General features: G+C 41.7%; 1 protein-coding gene across 5 annotated transcripts in view; it reads right to left on the bottom strand.

Moving 5' to 3' along the window:
- The window catches only part of LOC119898078 (vacuolar protein sorting-associated protein 13B-like), a 323,319-nt gene that overhangs the window by 148,085 nt on the left and 148,062 nt on the right, over positions 1–27,172 (bottom strand). For all 5 annotated transcript variants that reach the window (XR_005443479.1, XM_038712226.1, XM_038712228.1 and 2 more), the window contains 5 exons: positions 13,569–13,803; positions 12,113–12,330; positions 8,295–8,498; positions 3,392–3,563; positions 1,248–1,362 (listed from right to left, as the gene is read on the bottom strand). Coding sequence is in view for 4 of the 5 variants with exons in the window: in XM_038712226.1 (XP_038568154.1) it covers positions 1,248–1,362; positions 3,392–3,563; positions 8,295–8,498; positions 12,113–12,330; positions 13,569–13,803 (944 nt within the window). In the remaining variant the exon portion in view is untranslated. The remainder of the gene's footprint in view (positions 1–1,247; positions 1,363–3,391; positions 3,564–8,294; positions 8,499–12,112; positions 12,331–13,568; positions 13,804–27,172) is intronic.

The raw sequence follows: 27,172 nt of genomic DNA, 5'->3' as shown, positions 1-27,172 counted from the left end.
TGCATAGGGTATGGGGAAAATAAAAAAAACACATTAGTCACAGCTTCAGTTTAACCATGCTGTGTGTGCTTTTTTAATTTCAGAGCCCAGAGCTAAATTACCCAATTTTGACTGGAACTGGGGGGGGGGGGGGGGATATTACCATAAGGATGCAGTGGAACATTGCCCCGTGGTTTTCCTCCCCTAACAACTTGTTGATGTTCCTGTGAATCGATTCAGACACCGCAGGCTCAGAGAAAATGACTGAACTCCTCTGTGAGTAAGAGTTGGGCCAGCCCAGAGCCTTCCAACCCGTCCATCTAGTCTGTTGGTCCATCTGCTTGACTGTGGTCAGCACCACAGCAGCTGTCTGGAAAGACAATGACGCTGAGGCGATAATCCGAAAAATCGCCCATATGAGCAGAGGTCAGAACAGACAAAGTGTTAGTGGTATTGGTGGTAAAGTGTGTGTGAATGCAAATGTGTCTGAGAAAGCAAGTGTGGTGGGGCAGCAGGGTGACCTGATGGATAGAGAGACTGTCCTCAAACTGGAGGGTCCCACTTATCACTCCACTGGTGCCACATCATTGTCATCTAAGCCATTCCTGTCTGCTGACCTAAAGGCTAAGGTGGTATTTTTTAACCTGGATTCTATTTCCCCATAGTTTTGTGTCTATGTGACTAATTGGGACAATTTCATTTGAAAGTAGACTATCATCAAGCGAGCGTGCTGCTGTCGGCAGGAGTAAAACATGGTTTCAGCGTAATCCTCATGGGCTATTGCGCCCCGTCAAAGTACATCCACTAAAGTGTATGTCTGAGAACATTATGGAAAGGATCTCTACAGAGATAGACCTTTCGTTAAGGAGTAAATCCTTTTTGTTTAGCCAGAAAGTCAAAGCTCTCCTCAAATCCACCAGACTCTATTGACAAAAAAAGTAATAAAACACAAGTCACAACTACACAAACAAACTAACCTATCAAGATAGTTATAGACCAGAGAGAAATTCAGTTTTTTGTCAAAGGAGTCTGGTGTAATTTGACGGGACACAAATACCTGCAAATCATTGTGTGGCAGCTCTGTTTCGCTGCTGCCAACTGCAGGTCGCTCGCTCAACACTGGACTAATTTCAAAAAATGTTGTCCCAATTAATCACATCAAAACTTCCTCACTCAAAACATGGGGAACACAGGGTCCAGGTTGCAAAATACCAAACTTACCTTTTGAAGATTACCAAAAAATTATATATGTATGAGAAATACTATACCTGCATCTGTAGTGGTCAATGTTGATGCTGCCAACTTTACATTTGATCTTTGTATAAACATCCTGGACATCTACTGAGGCACTCAGGTCTTCCAGTTCACTGATGACACAGATCTCTGTCAGAAACACAAAAAACATTTCTTTTTTTTTTTGTTTGTTTGTGTTTTACATACGATTACAAAGTGAATCACAGTGGAAATACATACATTCGTTAGGCAACTTAACTGTCTATCAATCTTTAGTCTGCAACACTTTGAGTTTTTCCCTCTGTTTCTGTTTTAGCATTTTTGTATGGCCACCATTTTACTTGGCATATAGCTGAACTTGGACTTCTTTAGAGAGTTTCATCTGTGTGTGAGAATTTCATTTCTTTGGGCAAGGACCTGCACTGTAGCTTTGGTCCTGATCCAACTGCTGTGGTCAGTTCCTGCACAGTGGACACGCTGTGTGTTCTTGAATCTGGACCAATGTTAGGCTGATTAAGGCCAGAGCCTTGAAATACATGGATAAGAAGGCAAAGTATTAATAAGATATCCCTCAGGCTGTCATGACAAGGAGTGCGTGTGTGTGTGCCTATGTGTGTTTACACAATACTGAACGTTCATGTAGACTCCTGTGTTTTTGTATTCATTAAAATGTATGTCCGTGCCTCAGTGCACCTTATGTGCAAACAAACCCACCCACTGCAGGCAACGTGAGTAAGCTTCATAGAAAGACTGATTAACTTTGTATTGAACTGAGCCTGTGAGTTTAACTGTTGGTTCTCTCTCATTGTTTCCACAGTCGCAGACTAGCAATTGGGAAAATGGACTTCATGCATGTGAAACTATGGTTGTTGTTGTTGTACTGTTGCCTTCTGGTGATTCCTAATGGCTTATTAAAATTGAAACACAAAGCTTCTCAGTTTTATTGTGGATACTGTGCGGAAATAACACTCCCCAGTTGTTAGATACTCAGAAACTCATAGTCTCCAAACACGGTGTTGATATCGATGTATGAAATTTCTAAACCCACCCTGTAAGAGTACTGGAAACCCTTAGTCCCTTCATCTTAAACAGTTAATCTTAAGAAGAAGAAGGAAAGTGTACCACTGATTTGTGCCTTCAGAAGAGCCTCTAGAGACATGCTTGAATTTCTACCTCTAATCTTCCAACACATAATAGCATAACATCATACCAGAGAACCAATACGTCTGGAATGGCTGTTTTTCCATTTCTCTGGAGAGACAAGAATCTTATTTCCTTTGCAGCTGAAAAACATATTACATCATAGCAGATTGTATGTAGTCATATCTGTGGCTTACTTAACTCCAAGAATTCACTTTTGATATTAGGCATCTAATATATTGCATACACACCATTCTTGTTTTCAACATGCTTAATGTGTTGCACACAGAAAATCCAGTGGTAAGTTCATCTCGCAACTCACATGGCACATATTAAGCCCAAATCCAAAGTAATGCCTATTTAGGATGTCTCTAAGTCAAACCATCTCTGTGATGTCGTCCAAAACATTCCATTTCCACTATTAAAGACCTTAATCTGAGCGATCTGGTTGGCAGATGCTAAATATTACAGCCACCAATTAAAGGTAAATCTAGCCTTTCACTGCCCCAGTAAATCTAAAGGGGACAAGAGGCGGTTTGCTTGGGATTCATCACCCCTTTATTTATTTGTCTGTCTTTTTACTCCATCCCTCCTTATTTCCAGCTGCTTTTCCCTTCCAAGTGCTTTAACAGAATGAGAAGAGTCAGGCGTTGATCACTTAAAGAGTTGATACAGCAACAACTGTAAAATTCTGTATAGCTTCCTGTACTCGTTCACACTGACAAATTTGCATTGAAAAGAAGTTGGCTATGTTTTCTTAAAACAGATTCATCAGATACACAATTTAAATTAATATAAAATAATCAATTAATTGTTTAACACATTACATCACTTATCATGCTATCTACCCAGTTCTTCTTTCATTATTCCATCTGTTGCTGCAAACATAACTACGTATGTGTTTAGAGCAGTAAATTATTAACTTGATATATATATACGTTAATACTACAGTGTATTACCAGACATGAGAATGTAAATGTACTGAAATTCATTATATTTGAAAAAAAAGAGCAGTATTGTGTCAACAAGGTTTGGGTACCTGTTTTTTTGGCAGTTGGGTCAGGAGAAAACAGTTTAACTGTGACCTTGGGTAACATCCACTGCATCCAAAGGCTGACCTTCCCGCTGGTGCCACCAATGCTGCTAGTTTTCTGCTCCAGAGTCACTGTGTCTGCAAAGGGGCTGTCGTCTCCAGCAGGGACTGAGTCGCCCTAGGGAGCCAAAACAGGATCTGTTCAATGTGGGCTGGTAAGATGGTAACAAGCCATGATATGAGGCAAAACTTGGCACTACCACACACGCTCGAAGAGACAGAAATCAAACATATTTAACATTTAAAAAATAGATGTTCAATAAAGCTAGAATTGAAGGGCAGAGAACTGTCCTTCTTGGTAATCTCAAAGAGTCATTAACACCTCACATTTTAGCTAGTAAATTTGGTCAATTATGAGAGACAACAGTCAAACAGACCAAAACAAGAACTAACATTTACAAATACACAAATACACGATTTACCTTAAATTATTATCTCTCTATCCAACCATGTGTTTGGTAAATGTGTATGTATGTTTGAAAGTGTCGTCGCTGTGCATGTAGCCATAACAAAGCAACCACCAGCTTTTTGGTACGTAGATGACATCAGTGTCTGGTGAGCAGAACTCCTCTCAAAGCTGAGCGATGTGGGGGGGGAGGAGGGGGGAGGGGGGGGGGGGGACATTGTGTGGAGCTGTCACTGGTGTTAACCCCAAACTAAGCCACCAGCACCCACACGGCCTGCGCCAGGACACACACGTCTTGCAGTCTGGGAGAGAATGGGAAGTGAAGACCGGAGGCGGAGTGGGGGGGTGAGGCGGAGAAGCAAGCAGGATGCGGCGGAGAAGGCTGTCTTCTGTGAACTCTCATCTCATTACTGGGGGTTTGGCAAGGCATTGAGGATGACAGCACTGGGGACATTTTTTATTTCTCTTGCTCTCTTCCTGGTAAATCTGCTTTCCAAACATGTATCTGCGTGGCTGACTCGGAAAGTGAAAAGCCTGCAAACAAACAATATGGCAATTTGCAGCTCTGGCATTGCAGGGTTTTCACTTTTTCCACAGCTTCTCCCATCGCAGCGTGGTAATGACAGATTGTGTCATGGTTATCGAGCCTGGCTGTGGTTGGTAGGGAGGTTATCAACCATCTCAATTAGAAACCCCACAGCTGCTGGGCTGATTACAGTGTCTTAAAGAGGATCCAGATGAGGAAACTATGTCCCTGTTCCACAGCTGAGGGGAGAGATGAGGGCCCCACACTAATTTGCAAATTTAATTTAAATCGCACAGTTGAGGGTGGCTGACAGCAGAGCTCAATAACAACGGATGGCAATTATATAAATAAATGAAAGATTATGCGGATTCAAAAATAGATTCAACAGTACAGTGTACGGGGACCACTAGAAACTGATGTGAAGCACGTGCTCCACAGGAAGCATTAGCTCTAAGTAAAGAAACGTGAAACATTTATGTTTAGGCAATTTCTTCAAGTATTTAAGATTTATCAGAAAAAAACAAACTCAGAAATGCAACAGAAATACAAGCTTAAACTCTGCAGGCAGGGGGAATACAGTCCTAAATTATATCCAATATACGGTCCTATATAAAGTATATAACATTATACACAGCTTCATAACACTCAAAATGATTAACTTAAATACTGTGCATATGAACATAAAACTTCTCCAGAACTACCATTTATTCCAATCAAGTGTCTTGTCATTATGTGTTTCCATGGAACCAAAAAGTGTGTGCGTGTGTGTCTTTGTGTGTGTGTGTGTGTATATAGTGTATAATGGTGACTGGCAGTGAGTAATCTGAGCCCAGTAGTAATGGTGTTCAGTCAGTCTCAATGAGAGATATTCTAGTGTCAACTGCCATTTGGGGACTAATTATTGTTGAGCTGGAGTCAAAACATAGCACTGTGTGTGTGTGCGTGTGTGTGTGTGTGGTTAGGACTGTTTAGTTTACAGTTCTGGCCAGTCGGTAGGATTAGGCTCTGTAATGTCATGTGTGGAAACGGGAGCCAGCCGCTGGCGCTGTGGGAAGTTCAGACCACTGTGTACTGTAGCGTGGTTACGCTGGAGCATCGGACACCCGAATGCTCCTGCTTCCCAGCCGAACCGCTGCTGTCACTTAAAAACTCTCAGTCTCTAACAAGCTAATTTTACCACGGTCAGAAGAACGACAGACTGACATCCCAGCATTTTTTGGAATCACACAATTAAAACCAGTTATTAAAAACATTTTTTTAACTGAATTGCTTCGAATGAGAAAAAAATAAATAAATCACAAAAGGTGTATTTGATTTTAATTGTTTTAAACCAAAATCCGGGATATGTAAACTTTCAGGACTTTTTAATGCATACATGGAATTTGACACAAACTTAAAAAACTAATTAAGAAAGAACACTGTTAAAAGAAGACTACTTTCAACTAACCATCTTTGCATTTTTAAGAGAACTTATGACATGAAATTAAGAGTCAATGACATAACATGGACAGTCATTTCATTTTCTTAAAGCAGATAAGACAAAAAACTAAGTGCAAGAGAAAAAAAACTGTAAAACTAAAGTTAAGACCACTAATAACTTCCAGAAAGACAAAGTTCATTTTTATCAGTGTAAGAAAACATCCCCTACTCCACTTATCAAGGTGAGGCCTTGAAGAACAGATGTTTGTAGAGGTGGGCTCTGCCACGTTCCTGAGCTGCCAGATTGGGGCCCCAAACACACACACACACATTCTAAGAAAGAGCTATTTTCCCACACCTCCACAAGCCAAGTTGTAAAGTATACAGTTTAATTCCTGGGCCTCTGCGCTATAAACGTGCTGAGGATCCGGGTTTATTTTCTTTGCACAGTTTGTCTTTGCTCATCAGAGAGACCCAAACATTGGAAGACAACAGCAGGCTGCAAAGTGTCAAAGAAAGATGGTGGAAAAGGCAGATTATGAAAGAAAATTGGGAAGACAAAATGGTTTAGGGGCAAAGGACAGGCTCAGTGATTGAAAGAAAAGATTAAAAGGGAAATTATAGAGCAAGAGAGGTGGAATAAAGCTGCAGAGAGATGTAGTAAGAGAAGGAAAGAAGGGGAAGTGGGAGAGGTGGATTGGATGGGACGGGATGGATGGAGGACAGACAGGATCTTTCCTGTCTGTCCTCCATCCATCCCATCCATCCCATCCATCCCATCCCATACTCCCAGAGAGTATAGGATGATAAATTATTACAGAGATGGAAAAAGCAACAACCAGATCCAGAAATTGACTCTTTTTCAGGCCTGGTTAAAAATGTGGTACAATGGGTCAAGTTGATTACGAGAGAATGTTGTCAGGGCGGGATCAACATGATAGGATACAGAAATAAAAAGTAAGATGAAAACAGGGGTGTGAGAAGCACAAGAGACAGGAAAGGAGAAAATGACTGAAGACCCTGTGGAATGGATACTATGCTACAGCAAATCATAAAAACTAACAAAACACATGTATGTAAAATTGTCACAGAATATTGTGTCAACTCAATAGCTGAGAGCAGATGAATGGCTGGGAGGGGACTGAAGGGCAAGCGGAGTTTGGGGGTATGGTGTGGATGTGGTTGAAGAAGTAGAGGACTGAGCAGGCGGGTCGGGAGCAGGGGTTGGGGAGAGACTGCTGCCACTACTGCTGGGACTTATCAAAACAGCTCCTGCATTCTAGCTCAATCACCCAGCCTCCCAGAGGACTAAACACTTCTACCAGTGTTTGTACTTAGGTAAACAGTGACAAGTGGGCTGTCAGGGGCCTCCTGTGGTCTTGTTATAGACCCACTACACCACAGGCCCTCCACTACCATACTGAACTGCTGCCACTTCTGTGGGTTCACAAATGACATAAGAACACACACACACACGTTGATGGCATGGTAACAAATGCAGATGCAGATGAACATCGACATATGAAAAACATATATGCACTCACACAGACACACTTTATTGCTTCCCAGGGAGGTATGATGGTTGTGTTGTGATCCCAAGGGCCCAACTTTGCTGACAGGGTCCTTGTGGTCAAAGATTATTAAATCCTGGGCTAGTTGCTACTGCTTAACAACACAAACACTCATCAACACCATCATTTTTACACATACTATGTTACTACTTACACTAGGCCCCAAGGCCAGGGTCCCTAAGCTAGTCCTTGTTGCTGCTACTGTACTAGACAGGATCTGCCACATTATTTAAGCCTATCATGAGCATCACCTAGGGATGAAAGGAAAAATAACACTCAAATTTGTGGCTGCACCCTAAAAACTCTTCACTGTAATTTTTTCCATTGGCTTTGCACATGCCTGCACACATTGCTACACTTCATACTTCATTCTCTGGGTTTGGTATTTTATCTGAGCGAAAAATGTAAATACGGGTTATTGTTTTCCCCAAATTAAGAGGCAGGTTTATACTCAATCAAGCCCCAGCTTACACGATTCAAACAGAGAACTTGGTAAGAAAACGCACTGATGAGATTTTTCCGGCTTTGAAAATCCTTCCCCAACAAAACAATTTTGAGGGGGGGGGGGGGGTTCACTCTGAATCAGCTACTCATAACAATAAAAATTAAAATATGTGCACTTTAAGACATAAATAAACAACAGAATTATGTCTACATGAAACGCTTAAACTTAAACACGCATGACTAATAGCAACTTGGATTTTAAAAAAGTTCATAGTTGCCGGAATGGTGTCATTAGGTCTCTCATTAATGAAGTAGTACAACATGAAAGGAGTGATGCCAGAAAAATACACTGACAATGTGCACGGCCCAGGACTCACAAGGATGAAAGAAACAGTGAACTATTCCACTACAAGAGTAACTTAAGTCTCATTCTCATAAAAACATTGAACTGAAAAAATGTGTAGCTGGATGAGAAAAACAAACCTCAGTGGGGGATCCAAAATCTCCTGAGGGGCTACAGGTGCTGGTGTCTGGCAGGGCAGTGCCAGCACTGCTGCGTACAGGGGAGGACGGAGCAGCACTAGCAGGGGGTTCTGGGATGCTGGAGGTCTGACGCAAGATGCCGTGCCTCTGGAGACGAGCCCATGTAGAGCTCCAGCTGAGGAGGAGCTCGTACAATAGCTGAACCTTTAGAGTGACAGAAGCAAAGAAGAAGAGAAAAACAGAGAACTTTAAGTTGCAATGCTAGATATTGTATTTTGAGTACTTCCCACTGATTGGGATAATATATAATCTAATGTAGTCCAATGTAAGGAAAAACTATAATGCTGGTGTCTCATGTCAATCAAAGTATGTTTTCTCATCTGAGAACACGTTCATAGAAGGTTTTGTCTCACTGCACAGCCACACACACAGTGGATACAACTTTGCATGCAAAAATTGACCATGGCAACACAGCTGAGCACACGTTCAATACATAAAGTCTACTGTGCCAACTGAGTGCCTTAAAAGATAAACCGAACATACCACAAGTAGTCTTAATATTTGAAACCAGATTGAAATGTAATTTTGCCAAGGTCTGACTCAAAGAGCTGCACTGGGGACTTCTCATGTAGTTCTGACTTCTGAGGCCATTACCATGATTTGGCTTGGCAGCTTTGTAGTTATATGACACTAAACCTAGTTATAGTTGAGAGAGAAGGAAAGGGAGAATGAGAAAATATTAGCCAGAAATGGACCACTATCCGTTCTCATTTCTTTCACTCTCCAAGTTAGCTCTCTTTTAGACTTGTCATTCAAAGAGGCCTCGTTTCCCAGCAGTGTCCATGTTTCTATTCGATGGCTGATTATTTGAAAGGCACAGCATGCTCTTACACATGATTCACTGTACACATTTGTTATCCATAACAACAAAACTCCCAAAGAAACACCCACAGAGGAAAGTTAAGTTGTGTCATCAATTTTCCCTGAAAAACTCACCACGCTTAGGAAAAACTGAAGGCTCGGCGTCAAGTGTTCTCAACTATTTATCATGTGTTCACATGAAAAGAGGCCTTAGCTTTAAACAACAACAAAGCCAAAAACAAGAGTGGAAAACATGAGGGGAAGGCAGGGGAATGTGATGTGATGCTTTCAGTTATTCATGCATTCACTCAGTGTTCTTTAGAGAAGAGAAAGAGGGAAAGAAAGGGAGGAAAGCAACGCTCTTTCACAGTGAGCTAATTTCTGGATTTCAAATGCTTCGCTTCTGCAGCCAACAAACCCCCCACCCCCCACCACTGAGGGTCCCTCAAAAGTAAAGGTGCACAGACATATGAGTAGCTTTCTCTACTCCAAACATTTTTACTCGCTATTGCTCACTCACACACATGCACGCCTGTTAGCACACACATTACAGGGAGGCCTTCCATAAATAAGCATAAATCAAATGAAAAGAAGCACAATACATTACAGCTGGGCCATTTCAAACATGTCCAGGAAGAGCTGCTAACGCCGATCCAGCAGCCGTCCAGGGACAGGGCCAACAGCTGTCTGCCATACCCAACCAAACTGCACTGCCGACAGAAGTGGTATGGCTCCACGCTCTCTTCTCTGAGAGTCTGGGGCCTGGAAATCCTACAAAGCATAACAAGGCCTACTGCTCTCTGCATCGGATGTGAAGGAAGAGAGAATCCCTACTTGATGATGAGAGTTTTAGTACATTTGTCTGTTTCCTCCCCCTTATCATGTGTCTTTATATTTCATTTGTGCTCATCGTCCTTACTACACTGTATCCTACTTCTCCTTCATATCTTATCTTACCTCTGTCATTTGCTCCATCCTATATCTACATGCTGCTCATGATATCCCTGATTAGTGGAAAGTAGGGTCAGTTGGTACAGCTCAGCTACTGCTGTCAGACCACTGGATCCCCCCCACACACACACACTCTTACATGAGCTCAATACAATATATATGCCACATTTCATAAGTGAGCAGAACATTTGGAGGGCCGGGTTCTCCAAAGACCTGTCATCTGCAGATCGGGAGGTCTACTATGCTGCAGTAGTACAAACTGGAGACTGAACAGAGGCATCCACAGTCATTCAAAAAAAACACACAGATGAAAGAAAGGGGGGAATTCAGATGGTGCAACAAAATAACTCACTACACTCTGTAACTGGAACTTAAGTGACTTTTGTACTGTTCTTCTCCGGGATGTGACAATTCACCATTGGTGTTCTGCATTAAAATGAAATGAACATATTGTGGAAACATGCATCATGCATGCGTTAATGCAACACAGACAGTCCTGTGTTTACACCTGCATTTGCATGCACTGATTATGTGTGTGTGTGAGCATGCAACTGTATCTTTGCATGGCCTTTTTCTCTAGCTCTCTTTTGCATATCCCTTATTGTACATATGCAATGATACCTATAGCTACCTTTAAAATGCTAAATAAAGATATTTAAAAAAAGAAAAGATGAAAACGCTCAAAGGCTGGACCATTTCACCCGAGTTCCTAAAAATACCTTTGTGTGTGCCATGAAGTAATCTCTCGAATATTATGGAAAATCTGATTTAATATCACAAAAATGCAGTTTAGATGCCAGGGGAAGTTAAGAGGCCAAACACAATTTGTTGACTTTAAATGTATTAATGTCTCAAAATTTGTGTGATAACACCCATCACAGTGTTCTCATCTCACTGTGTTGGTGGTACTTATTGTGGAGCAACTGTGCAGTGCTCTGACATACCCATATACATTCCCACAAATGGCAATGCTAATTAGAAAGAGGAGTAAGTAGTGTGAGGTCTCTTTTGTTCTGGAGAGGGTGGGGTCGCTCTGGCAGCAGTTCTTAAAGAGCTGCTGCATGACTTGAAATCGTACAGTATTGGCTTATAACCCCCCCTCGAGTCAGAAATTTACACAGTAGAGGGAAAGAAAGAAAGAAGAGGTGAACAGATGGGAAGAGAGAGCAGAGGGAGTGTGATGAAAGAAAAGAAAAAAAGAAAAGAGAACCTTTCATTGGACCCCAAAAACTAATAATGACTCATCATATAATCGCAATAAGCCTTCCCAGCTTTGCCAGACACAGGCACTCCATTTGAAAGGGAGAACAGAGAAGAGGAGAGAAAAGAAACTCCCTCAATAAACGACCAGCTCTCTGCATCTCTGGGAAAGTTTTCACCACTAACAGATTAAGGCCTTTCATTTGTTGCTGGTACCAATTCCCCTCAATATCACCATGGCTCATCACTGTGGTCTGAGACATTTAACAGTGTGACCACTCAAAAGGTCGTCCCAATTCAGTGTTTACAGAGGGACCTAATTCAATACAGCTAATTCAATTGCGAAAAAAAACCCCATGTGTAATGGTACATGTAGATGTGATTATAGTGCTATAACAGCGCTATGAAAAACAAACCAGAGGCCTAACCAGGAGACAAATATGTTCCGTTTCCAATCTGTCCATATTCATCATTCTCTCATTAAAACATAATAACACTGTGTAACAATGATGATGAGTCTTGCAATTCCCCACTCTCCTTCACTCAGACCTCGGTATGTTTGACCAAAACAAACAAGGCAACACTCTCGTGTTTACACTTTAATTTTCATGGAAATCATACTAGGTAAGAAGATGAGGCAGTTTGTGTATTGAAGTCAATCTCTATCAGAAAATCATGCAGAGGCAGGATTTTCCTGCCAGGGTCCATATGTTCATATTTCAGGAAAGTTTACAAGAAGATGATTTGTATAAATATACATGTAAATCTGATGACCACTTTGTGAGACTCATGACTGTCTGACTGACCTGAGGGTTGGAGCACTTGACGTGGATGGGCTGCAGATCAACATGGAGGCAGACCACAAAGGAGTGTCTTCCTTCAGAACAGCTTTGCGGCTTATGGGATGTGACCGCCAGTGTGGAGGTACAGCCCATAGGCTCTAACAGGCTTAGGCTTTGCTGCTGTCCCAGCAGTGTATACACGCTGAACTGACTCAGGCTTACTGTCCACGGGAAGGCATCACCTGGTGGTACACATGAGAGAAGAGGATGAAAACTGCAACAGAGAGATATTGGCAGAGAGTGATAGGGGCAGGGAGGATGAGAGAGACGACATGTGAAGGGAGAGTAAAGAGCACTAACCAAGTTATTGCGAAATTGAAAAGGAAGACAAAGAGATGTAAGAGAAATTTAAAATATCAAAAAGACAGTCACAACTAGATTATTTCTTGCACTTATCTTTAAAAATCTAAGCCAGTTCCTGCACATGGGATGAGAAATCTTCACGGAAAACATTAAACACTAAGGCGTATGCTTTGTATCCTTGTGAACAGCTTAATAATATCAAAACACACTTTAAAATGAGGGTCTATTCTAAATTTGTGGGCCTGAGATAAGATGCCACACTGGGAGAGCTTGAACTTGTTCATCTGCCAACCCTGGTATAACCATCTTAACAGAGAAGAGGAACTTCTTCGCTAGCACGGGGCCATGAAGAGCACATTTCCCATGCACCGTGGGCAGGACGCTTTGATCCAGAGCATTGAAAACGAGAGATGAAGAGCTTTTCAAAGGGTAGGAATGAATTACTGAAAGCATGGTTTGTTAATTTTAACGGCAACATTGACAAGGCTGCTGATGTCACTGTTTTTGCTGTCGTTTTTCTTTCTCCTCCGTTTTTGACATCTGTATGCCCAATGCTGATGTCATTGAAGAGTTGAGAGAAAAAAACGAGGGTGGCCTCTTTTTTCTTCTTCTAAAGAGAAAACACTTCTCACCCGTCTGAGTGTTGCTTATGTCAACTCTACCAGGTGTGCACACCACATGTGCAAGATCTATCTCTCAAAGTCACTCTACTTAAGTTTGTTTGCCTTTTGTCATGGTAAATGAGTAGTAGTGGGTCAAAGGTTTGCTCAGTGTTGAAAAGGCCATAATGATGATGAATTCACATTATGAGGCCTATTACTATTATGAAAGCGTTCCCTTCAATTATTAATAAAAGAAAATCCATTTGTAATAAAAGTTATGTACATTTTTCCCACCTACTGAATTATTTTTCCAAGACTCCCATTTTAACCTATGAACCTATCGCCATCATTGTTTTCCAGTATGTTAGTACCATTTTGTTTTCTCATTAAAACTTTCATTTCAATCTTTTCGACACCCGGTCATTTCGTGTTGTCACTCTGTATCAGGGTGTGTGCTCTTCTTCCAGCATTTTAATCATTTTAATTAAAGTTGAGATTTCAGTATGAAAACATACCTTCCTCTAAGATGGGCTTGGAGACCACAAAAGGGAGCTCCTGCAGCGGTTCCATGTACTTGTGGCCAGCACTGAGGACACTGATCTGTGGCAAGCAGACTACCAGAGTCCCAGGCATAGAGGCCTGGTTGTGGTACCAGCTACGGACGGTGCCGGGAATGTCACCGCAGATGATGGTGCTCGGGGACGGGAGGCTGTCATTAGGCAGGAACACACAGCATGACTGTAGCTCCAACTGGAGGGGGGAGAGAAAAATTAAGGACAGATGATATCATATAAATCAATTCTGTGTTACTTGATCACAGACTAGGAACCTGCCTCGGCCTCCTTATATGATTTCTAGTGCCCAAAGCTTTAGAGGACAAGGACTGCGTTGGAAGAGATCTAAGAAAGTGTGCTTGAAAAGACTGAACATGCTTAATAAGCTTTCCTTAATTTAAAAAACAGAAATATTCCATTCCACATTTAGAAATGCATATCAGTGGCGCTTCATGGCTATGATCAACTAAACCCTGTTATACAGTATATTATTATATTTTAAAGTATATGCTCTGATATTATACATGCAGTCATGCTTTGGAAAGTAGGATTTGCCTTCAAAAAACTTTTTAAACTAGAATGTGAGACTTTGAATGCCCATTTAAAACTATTGTGAAATTCCATATCTAGGAAACAGGACACCTTTTACAAGTCCAAGGACTTTTCTGGAACTTAAACTTTTTTGAAGTCTTTTTAAAAGAGTTTGAGACCCATTCCAGCTGGAATATGTCACACATTTTTCTGTTCACCAAAAAAGCAAAATTTACAAGCCATTAGGTCACTAGCCAGTAGCCAATAAGTGTATGAGAAGTGTCTTTTTCCATCACACGGGGGCTGCATTGATTTAAAAGGCCAGTTAACAGAAAGGAGAGGAGTACAGGGTCCAGTGGGGCAGACAGCAGGTGCTGCCAGCCACACACACAGTAGGAGTTGCTCAGTTTAATGATAGGCAAGCGCCACTATACTGTAATATGTTCAGTGTACTGTACTCATACACAGACACACACTCTCCACTGGAATTTGCACATACACTTGTGCACCCCTCTGACAGGCCTGTATACGGAGGCCAGTTCTCCCGGCTTTGATGGGAGATGAGAGAGAGGAAGAACTGTAAAAACTAAGAAAAAGACTGAGACAGAGAAACAGAGAGACAAAGTGATGGAAAGAAGGAGAGCAAGAGAAAGAGGGTGAGATATGGTTACACATTCATCTCATGCTGCTTCCTCTTTTGATTACTCTTCAAAGGGGGGTTTGAAATTGGAATACTTTTGCACACTGACACATAAGGCTCTGGTTTTTTTAAGAGCCAGCACGCAGGAAGAAAATCCATCGACACTGCCTGGTCTGCCGCAGATCTTAGCAGGGTTAAGCTGTAAAGCAGGCAAACACACGGAAATTGCCGGGTTTAAAACAATGACTGGTCTGCACCTTGAGCTCACTGCCTGAAGCTAATGCTCTCCTGCTGGACATCTTGGTTTATTCATACAGATTACTTCACATCATTACACATTATTTCTTCTGCTTGGGCTATGTCTCAAGCATCAACATACTTCTACTCAAAAGAAGAACATATGGGCACAGTAAGCAAAACTGAAGAGGATGTTATTTACATAAAAAAAAATGCTTAGAACAAGTTACCAGAACCCTCAGAGATGCCTTTAATTATGTGATCAAATAACACTCACATGAAACTTACCAAAAAAAAAAATATATTCACATCTAATAAGCTGTAACCAGGAAATGTTTGGCATTTTTGTTTTTTTAAATTACTAAATAATTGCTACAAATAATAATCAATAACACATTATCAAATGTGTTATTGATTAATTTACACAGATATTTCTCTCTGTATATATGTGTAAGCCTAACCCTATTACTGTCAGAGATAAAGGTACATACTAAGTTTAATCATAAGAAATAGAAAGTAATCTTATACTTGCTTTTTTAAATGGGCCATTTCAGAGCACAGCTATCCTACCATACAGACCAATTGTAAATGACCAACTAAAGTTACATCAGTTATTTAAGTTCCCATACTGTGTCTGATGGTTCACTAAATCTGTCACCATATATCAAACTTTGGGAGTCGGACTTTTATACATAATCACAGGAAAATACCAACCTCCAAAATAAAAGCTCACAGATGAAAGGAAACTGTTCTGTCTGTGTTTGAGAAGACACAGATGTAAGACTTTTTATTTCACCACACATTTCATTTTCATAGTAACATTTTTATTAGCAACTGTGGGATATTTTTAGCAAAATTAAACATGAAGTAGGTTTTGTTAATAACTATTCGGAAAGGGTGAGCTAATTGTGTGACATACTTTAGATCAGCCAATTTTTTGGGAAAAGAAATTGGCTGATGATTGGCAAATGAAAATGAGACTTATTCAGAGTATGTTGCACCACAAGACGATGTATCCAGAAATCTTTCTTGTACTACAGTAGGTCAGATAAAAATGGGCATCCACTGTATAAGTTACCACCATAATCGCTAGCGTGTACAATAAAACAATGTAATATCCCTTAATGGTGTTTGCTTATGACTTTATAATGCCATGTTGTTGTTCCCCATAGCAACATATAACCAAAGATGATGTCAAGTGTATGGTAGCTACAGACTTGCCACATCACACAGTGAAATACTAACAATAATTAGATAACATCTCACAGATGACAACAGAGGAAAAAGCTGAACAATTGAATGGCATTCACCGGGCACAGCGACCGCTGTTTCTAGATGTTTACACTATAGCAAAAAGGCTAAAAATGCTTCAAAGGGCCTAAGTATGTAATGGAAAACAAAATGGCCTGTCAGTCCTAAATGTGGATGATACAAAACTAATCTTTTGGTGACAGCTAATAAAAGCCACAAAAAACAGAATCAAACATGTTGCAATCCACAATGGCAACAGTGCATGAGTCCATCTAAAGGCGAGGGCGGCGAAAAAAGAAACATTTAGCTTTTCTCTTGAGTGAGGGAGTTTAGGTCAACAGGGTAGATAAGAACAACAGTGAACTGGGTATTTTACACACTGGGGACCAGATGAGATGGATGAATATATGACTTCAAATCACACTGCTGCTAGAAGGAAGATGACGGCACAGGAAGACAAGAGATATAATGCTATGGCAAAAACAGATGAATAACTGTAACGTTAGTGAAATATCTTGCCAGGGTCTGGATTAAATCGTGCTAAAGTTTGGCGGGCCAAGCAGTCCATGAACAACTACTTATTGTAATCCATACCTACTCCAGGAGGCAACATGGTTACTGGCTGAAGTTGTATCCAAGACAAATATGGTAAACAAGTAAGATCAAAATATAATGAGCAGTAGAAAGCACTCAGAAAGAGCATGCCTCTGCCAAGACTGCACAATCGTTTACATTTGTTATTTTAATAACAGAAAATGTTTAGGAATGTTTAATCTGGATCTGGATCTGAAGCAAAATACACACTGTGATAGACAATCACGGGATAAATGTGCCAGAATTGTTTTAATTGAGTACAACAGTTCATGAGAAAATAGTGAAAATACCCTATCTCGTAATGTTAAGAAACATCAGAAATTGATGAGAAAATTCTGGGTAAGAATCCATTGTTCCATGAGCCGTGGCATAATGTTTTGTGAGTGGATGTTATATCCCGCTGACAGACAAACGGAGAGAAACAGATGGGACCAAAAAGAGAACCTCCTTGAAAGAGGAAGTAAGAGAGACTGCACACCTAGTCCTGGTGTATAGAATTCAATTCCTTTGGTACACCCAAAATGAATATGTTCACTGACATGATGCCTTTGCCATGGAAACTGTCTGCTTTCTCCGCCACAGCAAACCACTGGTCATTTAAAGACGGTATATCAAACCTTCATGCCGAACAATTCATGCTGAGATGTATACATTGTAAAGGTCTATCCTTGGTTATGCGGTTTTGTCACCCTTCTAGGAACGTGAACTCAGAACCCTCTGAGAACACACTGGCTATCCTCCACTCAGTTCTCTGAGCTACCGTTAAAAGCAAGTCACCCTGGTTAACCTTACAGACCTCTCCAAGGCCTCCCCCCGCTCTGTGGTTTCAAGTTTGAGCTGTGACTCACATACACACCCCCCAACACAAGGAGACGGAATACAGTATCCAAACAAAGACAACAGGGGTAACAAAGGGCAAGGAAGGGAGCGCTGGCACTGCTGAACAACGCTGACAGATCCAAAGAGAGAAATAGTCTGAGGTCAGAATGCCCCATATGCATCACTGCTTTGACCGCTGCCAAAACCATTGACAGCTCTTCTCCCCTGACTAACTCTATATCCCTCTATCCCTTCGTCACCCTACCCTCCATGCCTCTGTCCTTTTGTCCCTCTCACTGCTGAGGCCTGGCTGTTGGTGTCCAGGTCTCTCACCATGACCTTGCATTGATTTAGGGTGGAAAATCTGTGTAGAAAGGTTGAGATCGGAGTAAGGGGAGGAAGGGAAACCATAGAGCAGGGGTGAGAGGAGAGGAGAGCTGGTGGGAGGAGAGGGGAATTCAGTGTTTGCATTATGCAACGGCTGTACACAAAGTAAAAAAAAAAGTTCTCTGTACTAATGGGTCAAAGCAGAAAGTGAAGGTATGTGTGTTTCATGTCACAACTTCAGGTGTAAAGGTTCAGTCGAGGTTGTGCAGGGTCATGTTTGGTATTCTACAAAATTGTGTTTAACAGCTCTGTAACAGGCCAATAAACATTGCACTGAAAGCAGTTAGCCCGTGTGACAATGTCCCCCTACTGCGAGGTGATAGGCGTGTGTGTGTGTGTGTGTGTAAGAACGAAAGCATGCACAATGTCCTGTGACAGAACAGGAAACTGACAGATATACAAGGTAGATCTAAAACTCAGTTTGTTTCGTCACACGCCAAGGCAAAGTTCACTCACAAGGCTCAGCAAACTGAATTAAATTTTTAACCATAATAGGATAGTGAACATGTATTTTCTGTTAGGGTAGGCAGCTTTTCCAAGTACAGCAAAAGGAAAATTCTGAAATGAATTTAAAAATAGAAATGGGCACAAATAATATCTGAAAGCCAGAAGTATAATTGCAGTGTGGAATATCTGTTACACAACTTTACCCTCTGTGGGGTTCTGGGTAATGTGGAATTAAACTGCTGCACAAAATGACAGACGGCCTCTAGAAATGACTCAGGTACAATAAATAAATACAGCACAGCCCTTTTGGAAGTGTGAATATGGGACCTGTGTTTTAACAATATTGTGGGTTAAACATTCATTTCTTCATATGAAAGCTATATGCGGAGCTGACCCACATCAGGAGGATTATGATAAAGTTTTGGATTCAAGTTTAAGCCTAATGTTGGTAAGAAGTTTAAGAATGGCAGGTGTGTTCATCTAGTATATAACTAATTTTAGAAGGTTCAGTGTGGAAAAAAGGAGTCAAACAGTCAACAGCCCGGGACTGGACTTCAGTTACCCACTGCGTCTAATGACAGATTAATTCAGTAAAAAACACTGAGGGACAATGTGAGTATGTGTCTGTGTGTGTATTCAGGGGCAGAGTGGATCACTCAGCAGCACACTCTATTAATATACTTCAAAAACAGCGGAAACACTTTTCAATTTTGACCAGGAAATCTCTGTTAAAAAAAAGACTGAAGGCAATCAACTCCTTATGAGGCTGCACGTGCCGGGCTTTAACTGTAAAAACATGCTGAAATGACATACACATTTACAAAAGCACATACACACATACATTGTGTGTACTTGTTCACATACTGTACATGCAAACCTGAACACACACACATATCACAGACTGTATCACTCACTGCAACTGCAGTCATTTCAATTCAGAAGGAAAAAGTAAAAAAATTAAGTAAACAAAACAATTTGAAGCTCTATAGCCTCGGGCCGAAAACACCTGGATTAACATCCCACATCTTCTTTTTCCTTAAATAAGTGCTGCTCTTTGAGAACCCCCCCATCTCTTTTAATATACTGGCTGAGACCTGGCGCTGCAAAGAATGGCACCTGCAACATCAGTGAACTCAGTTACACAACACTTCTGAAGCTATAAGGTTTTATCCCGATGTACTACTGCTGGGTGTTGAGTTAGTTCAGCTCAACAATCTGGCTGCTGCACAATTTCTCCTCCTCCTCCTCCTCCTCCTCTTATGTTTGCCCTGAGGGTGAAATCACCACAAAATGCTTCCAAAAGTTGGATTGATGGGAGACTCCCCTTCAATATGATTTATACATATAGTGAGAATACTGCTGTTTGGCACAGAATCAGAGAAAGAGCAAAGATTGTGTGTGTGTGTGTGTGTGTGTGTGCGTGCAAGTTTGTAGTTATAAAGATGCATTTTACTTATTGCTGCCTTTCATCAGTACATCCCTGGTATGTAGAGAAAATGTCTGTGTTATCTGGCTGACTCATTCAGAGATGAGAGTGAGAGATCTGACAATACACAGCCATTAGGGGACAGAGACTAGCTGGAAATAATATAGAGATCTGTATATCATGTAGCATAATAGGTTAGTGCTCTTCAGTTGTGTATGTCTCAATATGAACACTGAGAAACACAGGATTCAGTAAAAAGCCCCGCGGCCCCAAAGAGTGAGAGTCACAGTGGTTCTTGAGTGACAGCCTGGTTATTTAGGAGGTGACCATTGCTTATCCTGAGACTTAGGCCTTGATCCCTTCCTCTTAGGCCTCTAGATGAACAAGGATCTTCTTACACTTTGATCTACAATCACTCAGGCTCTAATTCAATCTGGATTCTGGATCAGGAAGCCAGCATATGCTGTCAGGAGTAAATAAATACTACTAGAAAAGAGACAGATGAACAAAAAAGCCTGAAATATGTATATAAAAAACATCCATTTGGAAAGTACTTTGATTAAATGGTAAGATGCCTAAAGACACGTTTTTCTTTGTCTATTTCTTCCTTCTCATCCCCGCCTGGCGACACATCACAGAGTTCTAAATATGGGACTGTTCCATTTTTTGTGGCAAGTTCTGCTCAGTTTTATTCCTGATCACTTCCCTGCTTCATCAGATACAGTTCAGAGTCCAGCCACATGTGTGCACCCTGTTTCAAATCTTTCAGTTGTATTACCCCTAAAAAGCGTCCCTTACTTCCTCCTCTTTTGAGCAGCATTGGGAGTGTATGTTCCGTCTTGTGCAGCATTTCTCCCTTGAGTCTTTGTGAAGATGGTTTATCTGGTTCCAGCAGAGCAGGTTCTAATAGAGAGGAAGCTGAGGGCCAAACACACTTAGGCCATTAAAAGGCTGGGGCCATGTGGAAATGGCCTATATAACCACAGGAGGCTCTTAGGATCCGCAGTGCCTCGCCAGTAAATGACAGAGCAGTGAGTTAGATGGAGGATAGACTGTCTACTCCGAAGAGCAACTTCAGCTGAGAGTACACTATTCTCAGATAGTCATTCTTAGAAGTACAGGTAATGTTTCAGACATGAATGGACAGATTGCAGGAATGGTAGAAATATGCGTCTCTGAAAGAGAGGTCGGGAATTTTAGCTATCGTGACTAGAACACCTTAGAAAATGTCTTTAAGTACTTCATTGTATAAATGGGCTGGTGGAGTGGATAAATGGAGTGTGAACGTGTGCTACATGAACTGTCATCTGTAAAAGGTGTTGTGTATTAAACTATAGAATTTCTACGAGTTATCTCTTTTGACTAACCTGTCCTAACTGGGCCCATTAACTTAAAAGCCTGGGTCTACATTGTGACTGCATTATAAAACAAAGATATAATGATCAGTGCCTACTCTCCTTGAAAAATATTTCCACAGCACAGCTGTCTTGCTACATGATTCTGATAGCACTAAAGACAATCTCTGTCACAATCATCTAACTTGGACCCAGGCAGGAAAATGCGTCTGACATTTGTCTGTGGCGCTGTGGTCAGATCCGCTGTTAGGCTTATTGTTTTCATATCACTGGAGAGAAGAGAGACTGGGGGGTTCCGGCTCTGTACAGACCTCAGCACAGCACAAAGCCTGTAGGCCAAGATCACCTCTCTGTGGAGCGACCCCACAACATGTGAAGCACACACACACTTGCGCATTCAAGCACATTCGTACTGACACATTTTCCCCTCATTTTCTCTTCTACGCACTCTTTTTCACACACACAATAAGCAAGCCACGACACACAGGAAATCACCCAGAGATAGGAGAGGAAATTAGAAACACCCTCCCAGCATCCCGGGTGAAAACATTTGCAACTCTGGAGCAGAAAAATCTCAGTGGAGAGATCGGCAGCAAGCGGAAAACACATCCCTTTGTTTTTAAAAACCTGATACCTCTCCAAATGTAATCTTCCTGTTCCTGCACCAGACGGGACACTGAGTTTCCTAAGTGGCCAGTCAGATGAACAGAAGGTCCACAGAGCAACCCCCCCATCCAATCCCTCTCTGGATACCCCACCCACTGTTAACCTTTTGCTCCCCTTTCTTCTGCATATCCTCCTGCATTCAGCTCTGTCCAAAGACACATTTGGAATAGTGAGTCTAATAGTAAATAGTGTAAAAATAGTGTAAATAGTGTCTCCCTGTAAATTAACATGATTAATGTGTGTATCTGAAGATGAGACTGTGCAGATGTGTGTTGTGGTGTATGGATGTACAAGGAATTAAGTTATTCCCGCAACCTCAGAAAGCAGCTTTCCTTCCTGAAGTCTACGAGAAAGGCATCTAAGCGTGATGCCTCTTGACAAAAGATAGGCTAGGTCTCACCCACATGCCACCACAAGCAATAAGCTCGTGGCCTGGCACAGCAGCACAGCCAGGCAACCAGCCATCCCTGTGGCCCTGCATTCCTCTCTTCTAACACTGCTTACAGAAGCTGACAAGCACTGGAGGTCTCCCTGGCCGAGGTGGAAATCTGCAAAAATAAACGCTTTAGGTGACATGAAGGCTTTGTTTGTTTCTGCTGGCCCGGCTGTTTGTGTTAGCGCGGTGGGTTAATTACGACTTTGATCGCTGCGTTTATTGATCCAACAGTGGCCTTAGGAGTGCGGCTGGTCTGGCCTGCCTCGCCTGCTCCCACCCCCGATCACACAACAATCACACCTCTACCGCCCCAGCATGGTGAGCCACTACAGATGTGGTCTAAGTGGTATGACGGCGTATTAGGGCCATTGTAGGTAAAAAAAAATAATTTAAAAGTTTAATTACCGAGCCGGGGGAAAGGGGTATAGGGGAAGATTATATTTAGAGAAATAACTTTAAAAAATCTCTGAGATTATAAAGTCAAACATTTGCAAAAGATTTCATTCTCCCCACACTTGTTGTAATTATTGTTATTATTATTATTATTTAAATTAAAAGGCCACATCAAGCTAGGGCTGAAGTTGCTCTGGGAGAAGATGGCCATGACTGGGAATACTGATGTGATAGATGAGGTCACGGCTGAGCAGAGCCAAGGACAGGACGGGGTTGCTTGGTTTAGGTGAGATAGACTGCCCAGTAAGTGGGAATGAGGTGAATTGCATTGCAACAGACCAGGCTAAAGCTCAGGCTAGAGGTTATGAAAAGATCCATGTTGCAGCTGAAATATAAAGGCCTAATGGTAAGTAGGCTGGACTGTAGTTTGGTCAGATGTATGAATATAGGCTTGGCTTGGTTTATCTACAGTAGTGGTGTGGCCAGACAATTTTGCTGTGGGCCAGCTGAAGTGAGTGGAGGGTGCTGTGATTATGTTATGCAGTATGTAATACCAGGCCAAGTTGGATCAGATGGTGATGGACTGCAGATGAAAAGAGCTTTTATTGGCTAACTCTGGCAAATTTTCACCACTATTGATTTATGCGGTGTGACCGAATCAAGTAGGCCAAACTGGGCTGTTCTGAAACTCAACTGATCTGATTTGACCTGTGTTTGGCATTGCTTTCTCCTCTGTCCCAGGACAAAGGGTGGACGCATGCTCCAACAATTTGACCAGATTCACCTCCAAACAAGCTGTCCAAAACACATTCAAAAGATCAGGGTGAAAAACCACCATCATTTCTCCTTGACAATTTCTAAAACATCCCAATCCTGAAATTGTAGCTGCTGTGAGTTTTTATCCTAATGAAAATCAGTTCCAGGTCTTCAGGACTCTGAGGTTTAAGAGGTTACAGACACAAGAGAATCCTGGTAAGCACTTTTCCAGTGCAGCCCGGTGAGAGGGTCAAATATGTGTGTGTGTGTGTCTATGGCTGTGAGGTCATCAGTGTATTGACACAGCAGCAGATGATGGAACGGGTTTCTGGCCACGCTCCCGTCATCATGTGCACGCACGCTAACAGACACACACACGCACATACCACGCAAATACACACAATTGAAGGCCCTTGGAAAGTGGCCTTGACAGGCAGCGGAGTTAGGTGGCCTTAAGGAAACACACATGAACACAGCACAAACATGCTTACAGCCACGCGTGTGTTGCAGCATGTACACACACGTCACACACACTCACAGTGTTTTCACCCAGTAAACAGCTAATGACACATCTACTGTTACATTGTGTGGTCTTGATTTAGATCAGGCGATACCAGAGGGGATGAGTGTGTAATCAGGAGAGAATGTAGACCCTTTCTCTAACTCTCTCCTTCATATTCCCGCTGTACTCCTTTCTGTTCTTCCTTCTCTCCTTCCTTCCCTTGCAATGACAAGAGAGACACACTGGGTTCCTCCCTCAGATTTAACCCCTCTGTTTGCACTACAGCCAAACAGTACTCCGCTTTCTATTAGACAACCAGGGACTGCAAGCTACAATAAAAGCATATGCATTTTCCGCTGCTCTAAGCATCACACCAACATAAACTCCACAGCATGTCAAGCATATAAATGCCAAGCATACAAAATTCATCTCAGTTTCAGCCTGGTTGAAAAGCCTGGTTTTTGGCAGCATGCAACAAGGTATGCCAGCATCCGGATTTCTAAGAGCACAGAATCGTGTGGTATTGCCAGTTTTTTATTATGATAAACATAGTAAAACACATGGATTCCAGCCACAGTGTGTGCATGTGTGGTTTAACTGCCAGTGTTAAAGTCAAACTAGCATGCATTGTTTATATGTAAAATATTATTATTAAATTAATTAGTCAGGGGACCTCTGAAGGAAGGTGTGTTTAAGAGGGTGATACAGGTTAAGTGAATTGCTGTTTTACATTCTTTTTTTTCTAATATTCCACTGACCTGTCCCGATTTAAGTGCTTTTAACCAAACACATTTTTAAATCTGGCATTTCTTTTTCAGTGGGTTTCTTATGACCCTATTCATGGCTGGAGCTGGGGCTTGATTTAATTTTCACTGAGGTTAATCATTATAAATTCAAATGTACGCATTTACCCCAGCATTGAACATCTGAATTACAGTACATCACAAAATGTTTGTTATCATGTATATGAGACACCCTCAGGGTTTGTAACATGACTGTCAAAAGCTGACAATTTATCACCTCAATCCACAAAGAAACATGTTTTAAGTGGCACAAAATTAAAGTTGTAATTGTAAATCATTTGCGGGATCTGACAGACAGGGAGGATGAGGTGTTGAGTGGAGGGATGATAGGAGGATGGAGGAAGGGGGGCAGAAGGATGAAGTAATGTGCCTGCAGAAGGCGCTCTAGCCGGGGGTCAGATCCTGTTCATGGAAACCATCTGGCCAGCCTGATCTAAGCCGCACCAAACATGCAGTATACATGATCCTCCTTTCTATCACTCTTTCACTTACCTCCTGCGTTCAGACTCACTTTCTGCCCATTTTTTCTCCTTCTTCTTCTTGCTTTGTCTGTCTCCTTTCCATCACTTTACCTTTTCTACCCCACTGCTTTTTCTCCTCTTTTTCTCTCTCAAAAAAGATCCTACTCATTAATGCATGGCAGCTGCAGGGAGCTGTGTTACTTCATTTTTCCATGGCAACGGTCTCTCTGTTTCAGCAGATCCCATTTCAGTTTTGGTAGCAACGTGCTTCTTTGCCAATGCTGAACACATTCATGTGTTAAATAGAAGGAATTATTGCAAAATTCCTGAAATAGAATCACCATCCTGATCACTTGCAATTATTATCAGGGCCCAGAGAGAACATGGGTGTCCTTGGGGAGAATGAGGCGGAGAAGGGGAGATGACAGGATGAAATGGGGTAAGGGTGAGCAGTGGGGGAGAGGCATAGGCAGGAAATAAGCAGGGAGAGAAAAGCAAGGGACAGAAAAGGACACCAGAGGTAAGAACACGGAAGGCAAAGTGAAGAGTTCAGGAGGTGTGTTGTATACAAAAAGCAGCACAATGAGTTAAAGCGAGAAAGGGAAGTAAAGCTGATGGTCAGTATTCCAAGGCTGAGAGCAAATGGCCATTTTAAGATGTGCCAGGCCACTCTTGCCAAGGTGACAACTGCTGCACTGCCCTTCAGCCCTAATGTGAAGTGATTACTAAAATAACACCACCTAGACATATTAAGCCTTGTATGACCAAAAGACCAAAAGTTGCCTCTCTAGAGAAAAGCACACACTCTCCCTCATTGTTTTTACAATATGGATGATCTGTGCTGTACGTAATGCCAAGTAGACTCCACCATCTTGGGCTTGAGGGGTTTGTATGGTATGTCCCTCTGACCTCACCATGCCTGTTGCAATGGCGTGACAAAGACACTGGCTCTTTCGCTCTTAGAGAATGTCTTTTTCCCCCCCACGTCCACATTCTCTCAGTCATCTTTCCTGAGGAAACTAAACTAATCAACTACTGTTTAAGCACGTAGAACCCCTATTTGTCCATGATTCACATAGCTGTGTGTGTAAACTGAACCATTTCTCTTTGGGCCGGCCAGCTTGTCTGTTTCAATGTCAACAGTTTCATGAAGAGCCTGAAAGTAGTTCTCTGATGGCTTCGAATCGATTATGTATAATGTTGAGGCCATTTTTTTGCAGGGTGACACTTGCATATCACTTCTAGAGAGGTAACAGGAGAAGAGGGTCTTACAAACTGATATAGATAGGAATGTACTGGATTTGAATTAGTAGAAGAACCGTGGCTCAGAATCATTTCTGGGGTTTGGTTGAAGCACTCAGCTACAGATGGAGCGTGACACTCATGGATTCAGATAATAATCTGCACCCTAACCACGCGTGACGATACATCACCAGAAATCAATGCTAACTATGCCTGTCATTGAAAAAGACAAGTATGGTGTAAAGAATAAGTTTATAGCAGAAAGCTACAAATAGAAACAGTGCATGTTCTGCTTTTTCCAGCTGCTATTCTAGTTTCAGACTTGGAGTGGGATAAGTGTCTAAGACATTACATAAGCTTTTTCAAGTATAGAGCCACACTGTAATGAAATGCACAGTGCAGTGGGACAGAATTGCTTGCACAGATTTTCTGAGGTTATGCTGTTTTTTGATGTAAGATAAGGGATGATGCAGCAAAGTCCATTATAACTTGAACAACTTAAATGTATGATCGATATGTATGATACCACAATGAAAATATAAAACATATTTTATTCCCAGTGTTCTATGCTATTTGTCATCTGCTCATACTGATGGAATAAATAACAAGAGAAAATAGC

Source organism: Micropterus salmoides, unplaced genomic scaffold, assembly GCF_014851395.1.
Source record: "Micropterus salmoides isolate LMB-PRFRI ecotype aquatic unplaced genomic scaffold, ASM1485139v1 Ms_hic_scaffold_11, whole genome shotgun sequence".
Taxonomy (NCBI): Eukaryota; Metazoa; Chordata; class Actinopteri; order Centrarchiformes; family Centrarchidae; genus Micropterus; species Micropterus salmoides.
The sequence above is the reverse complement of the archived record's forward strand: the minus strand, read 5'-3'. Positions and strand labels throughout refer to the sequence as shown.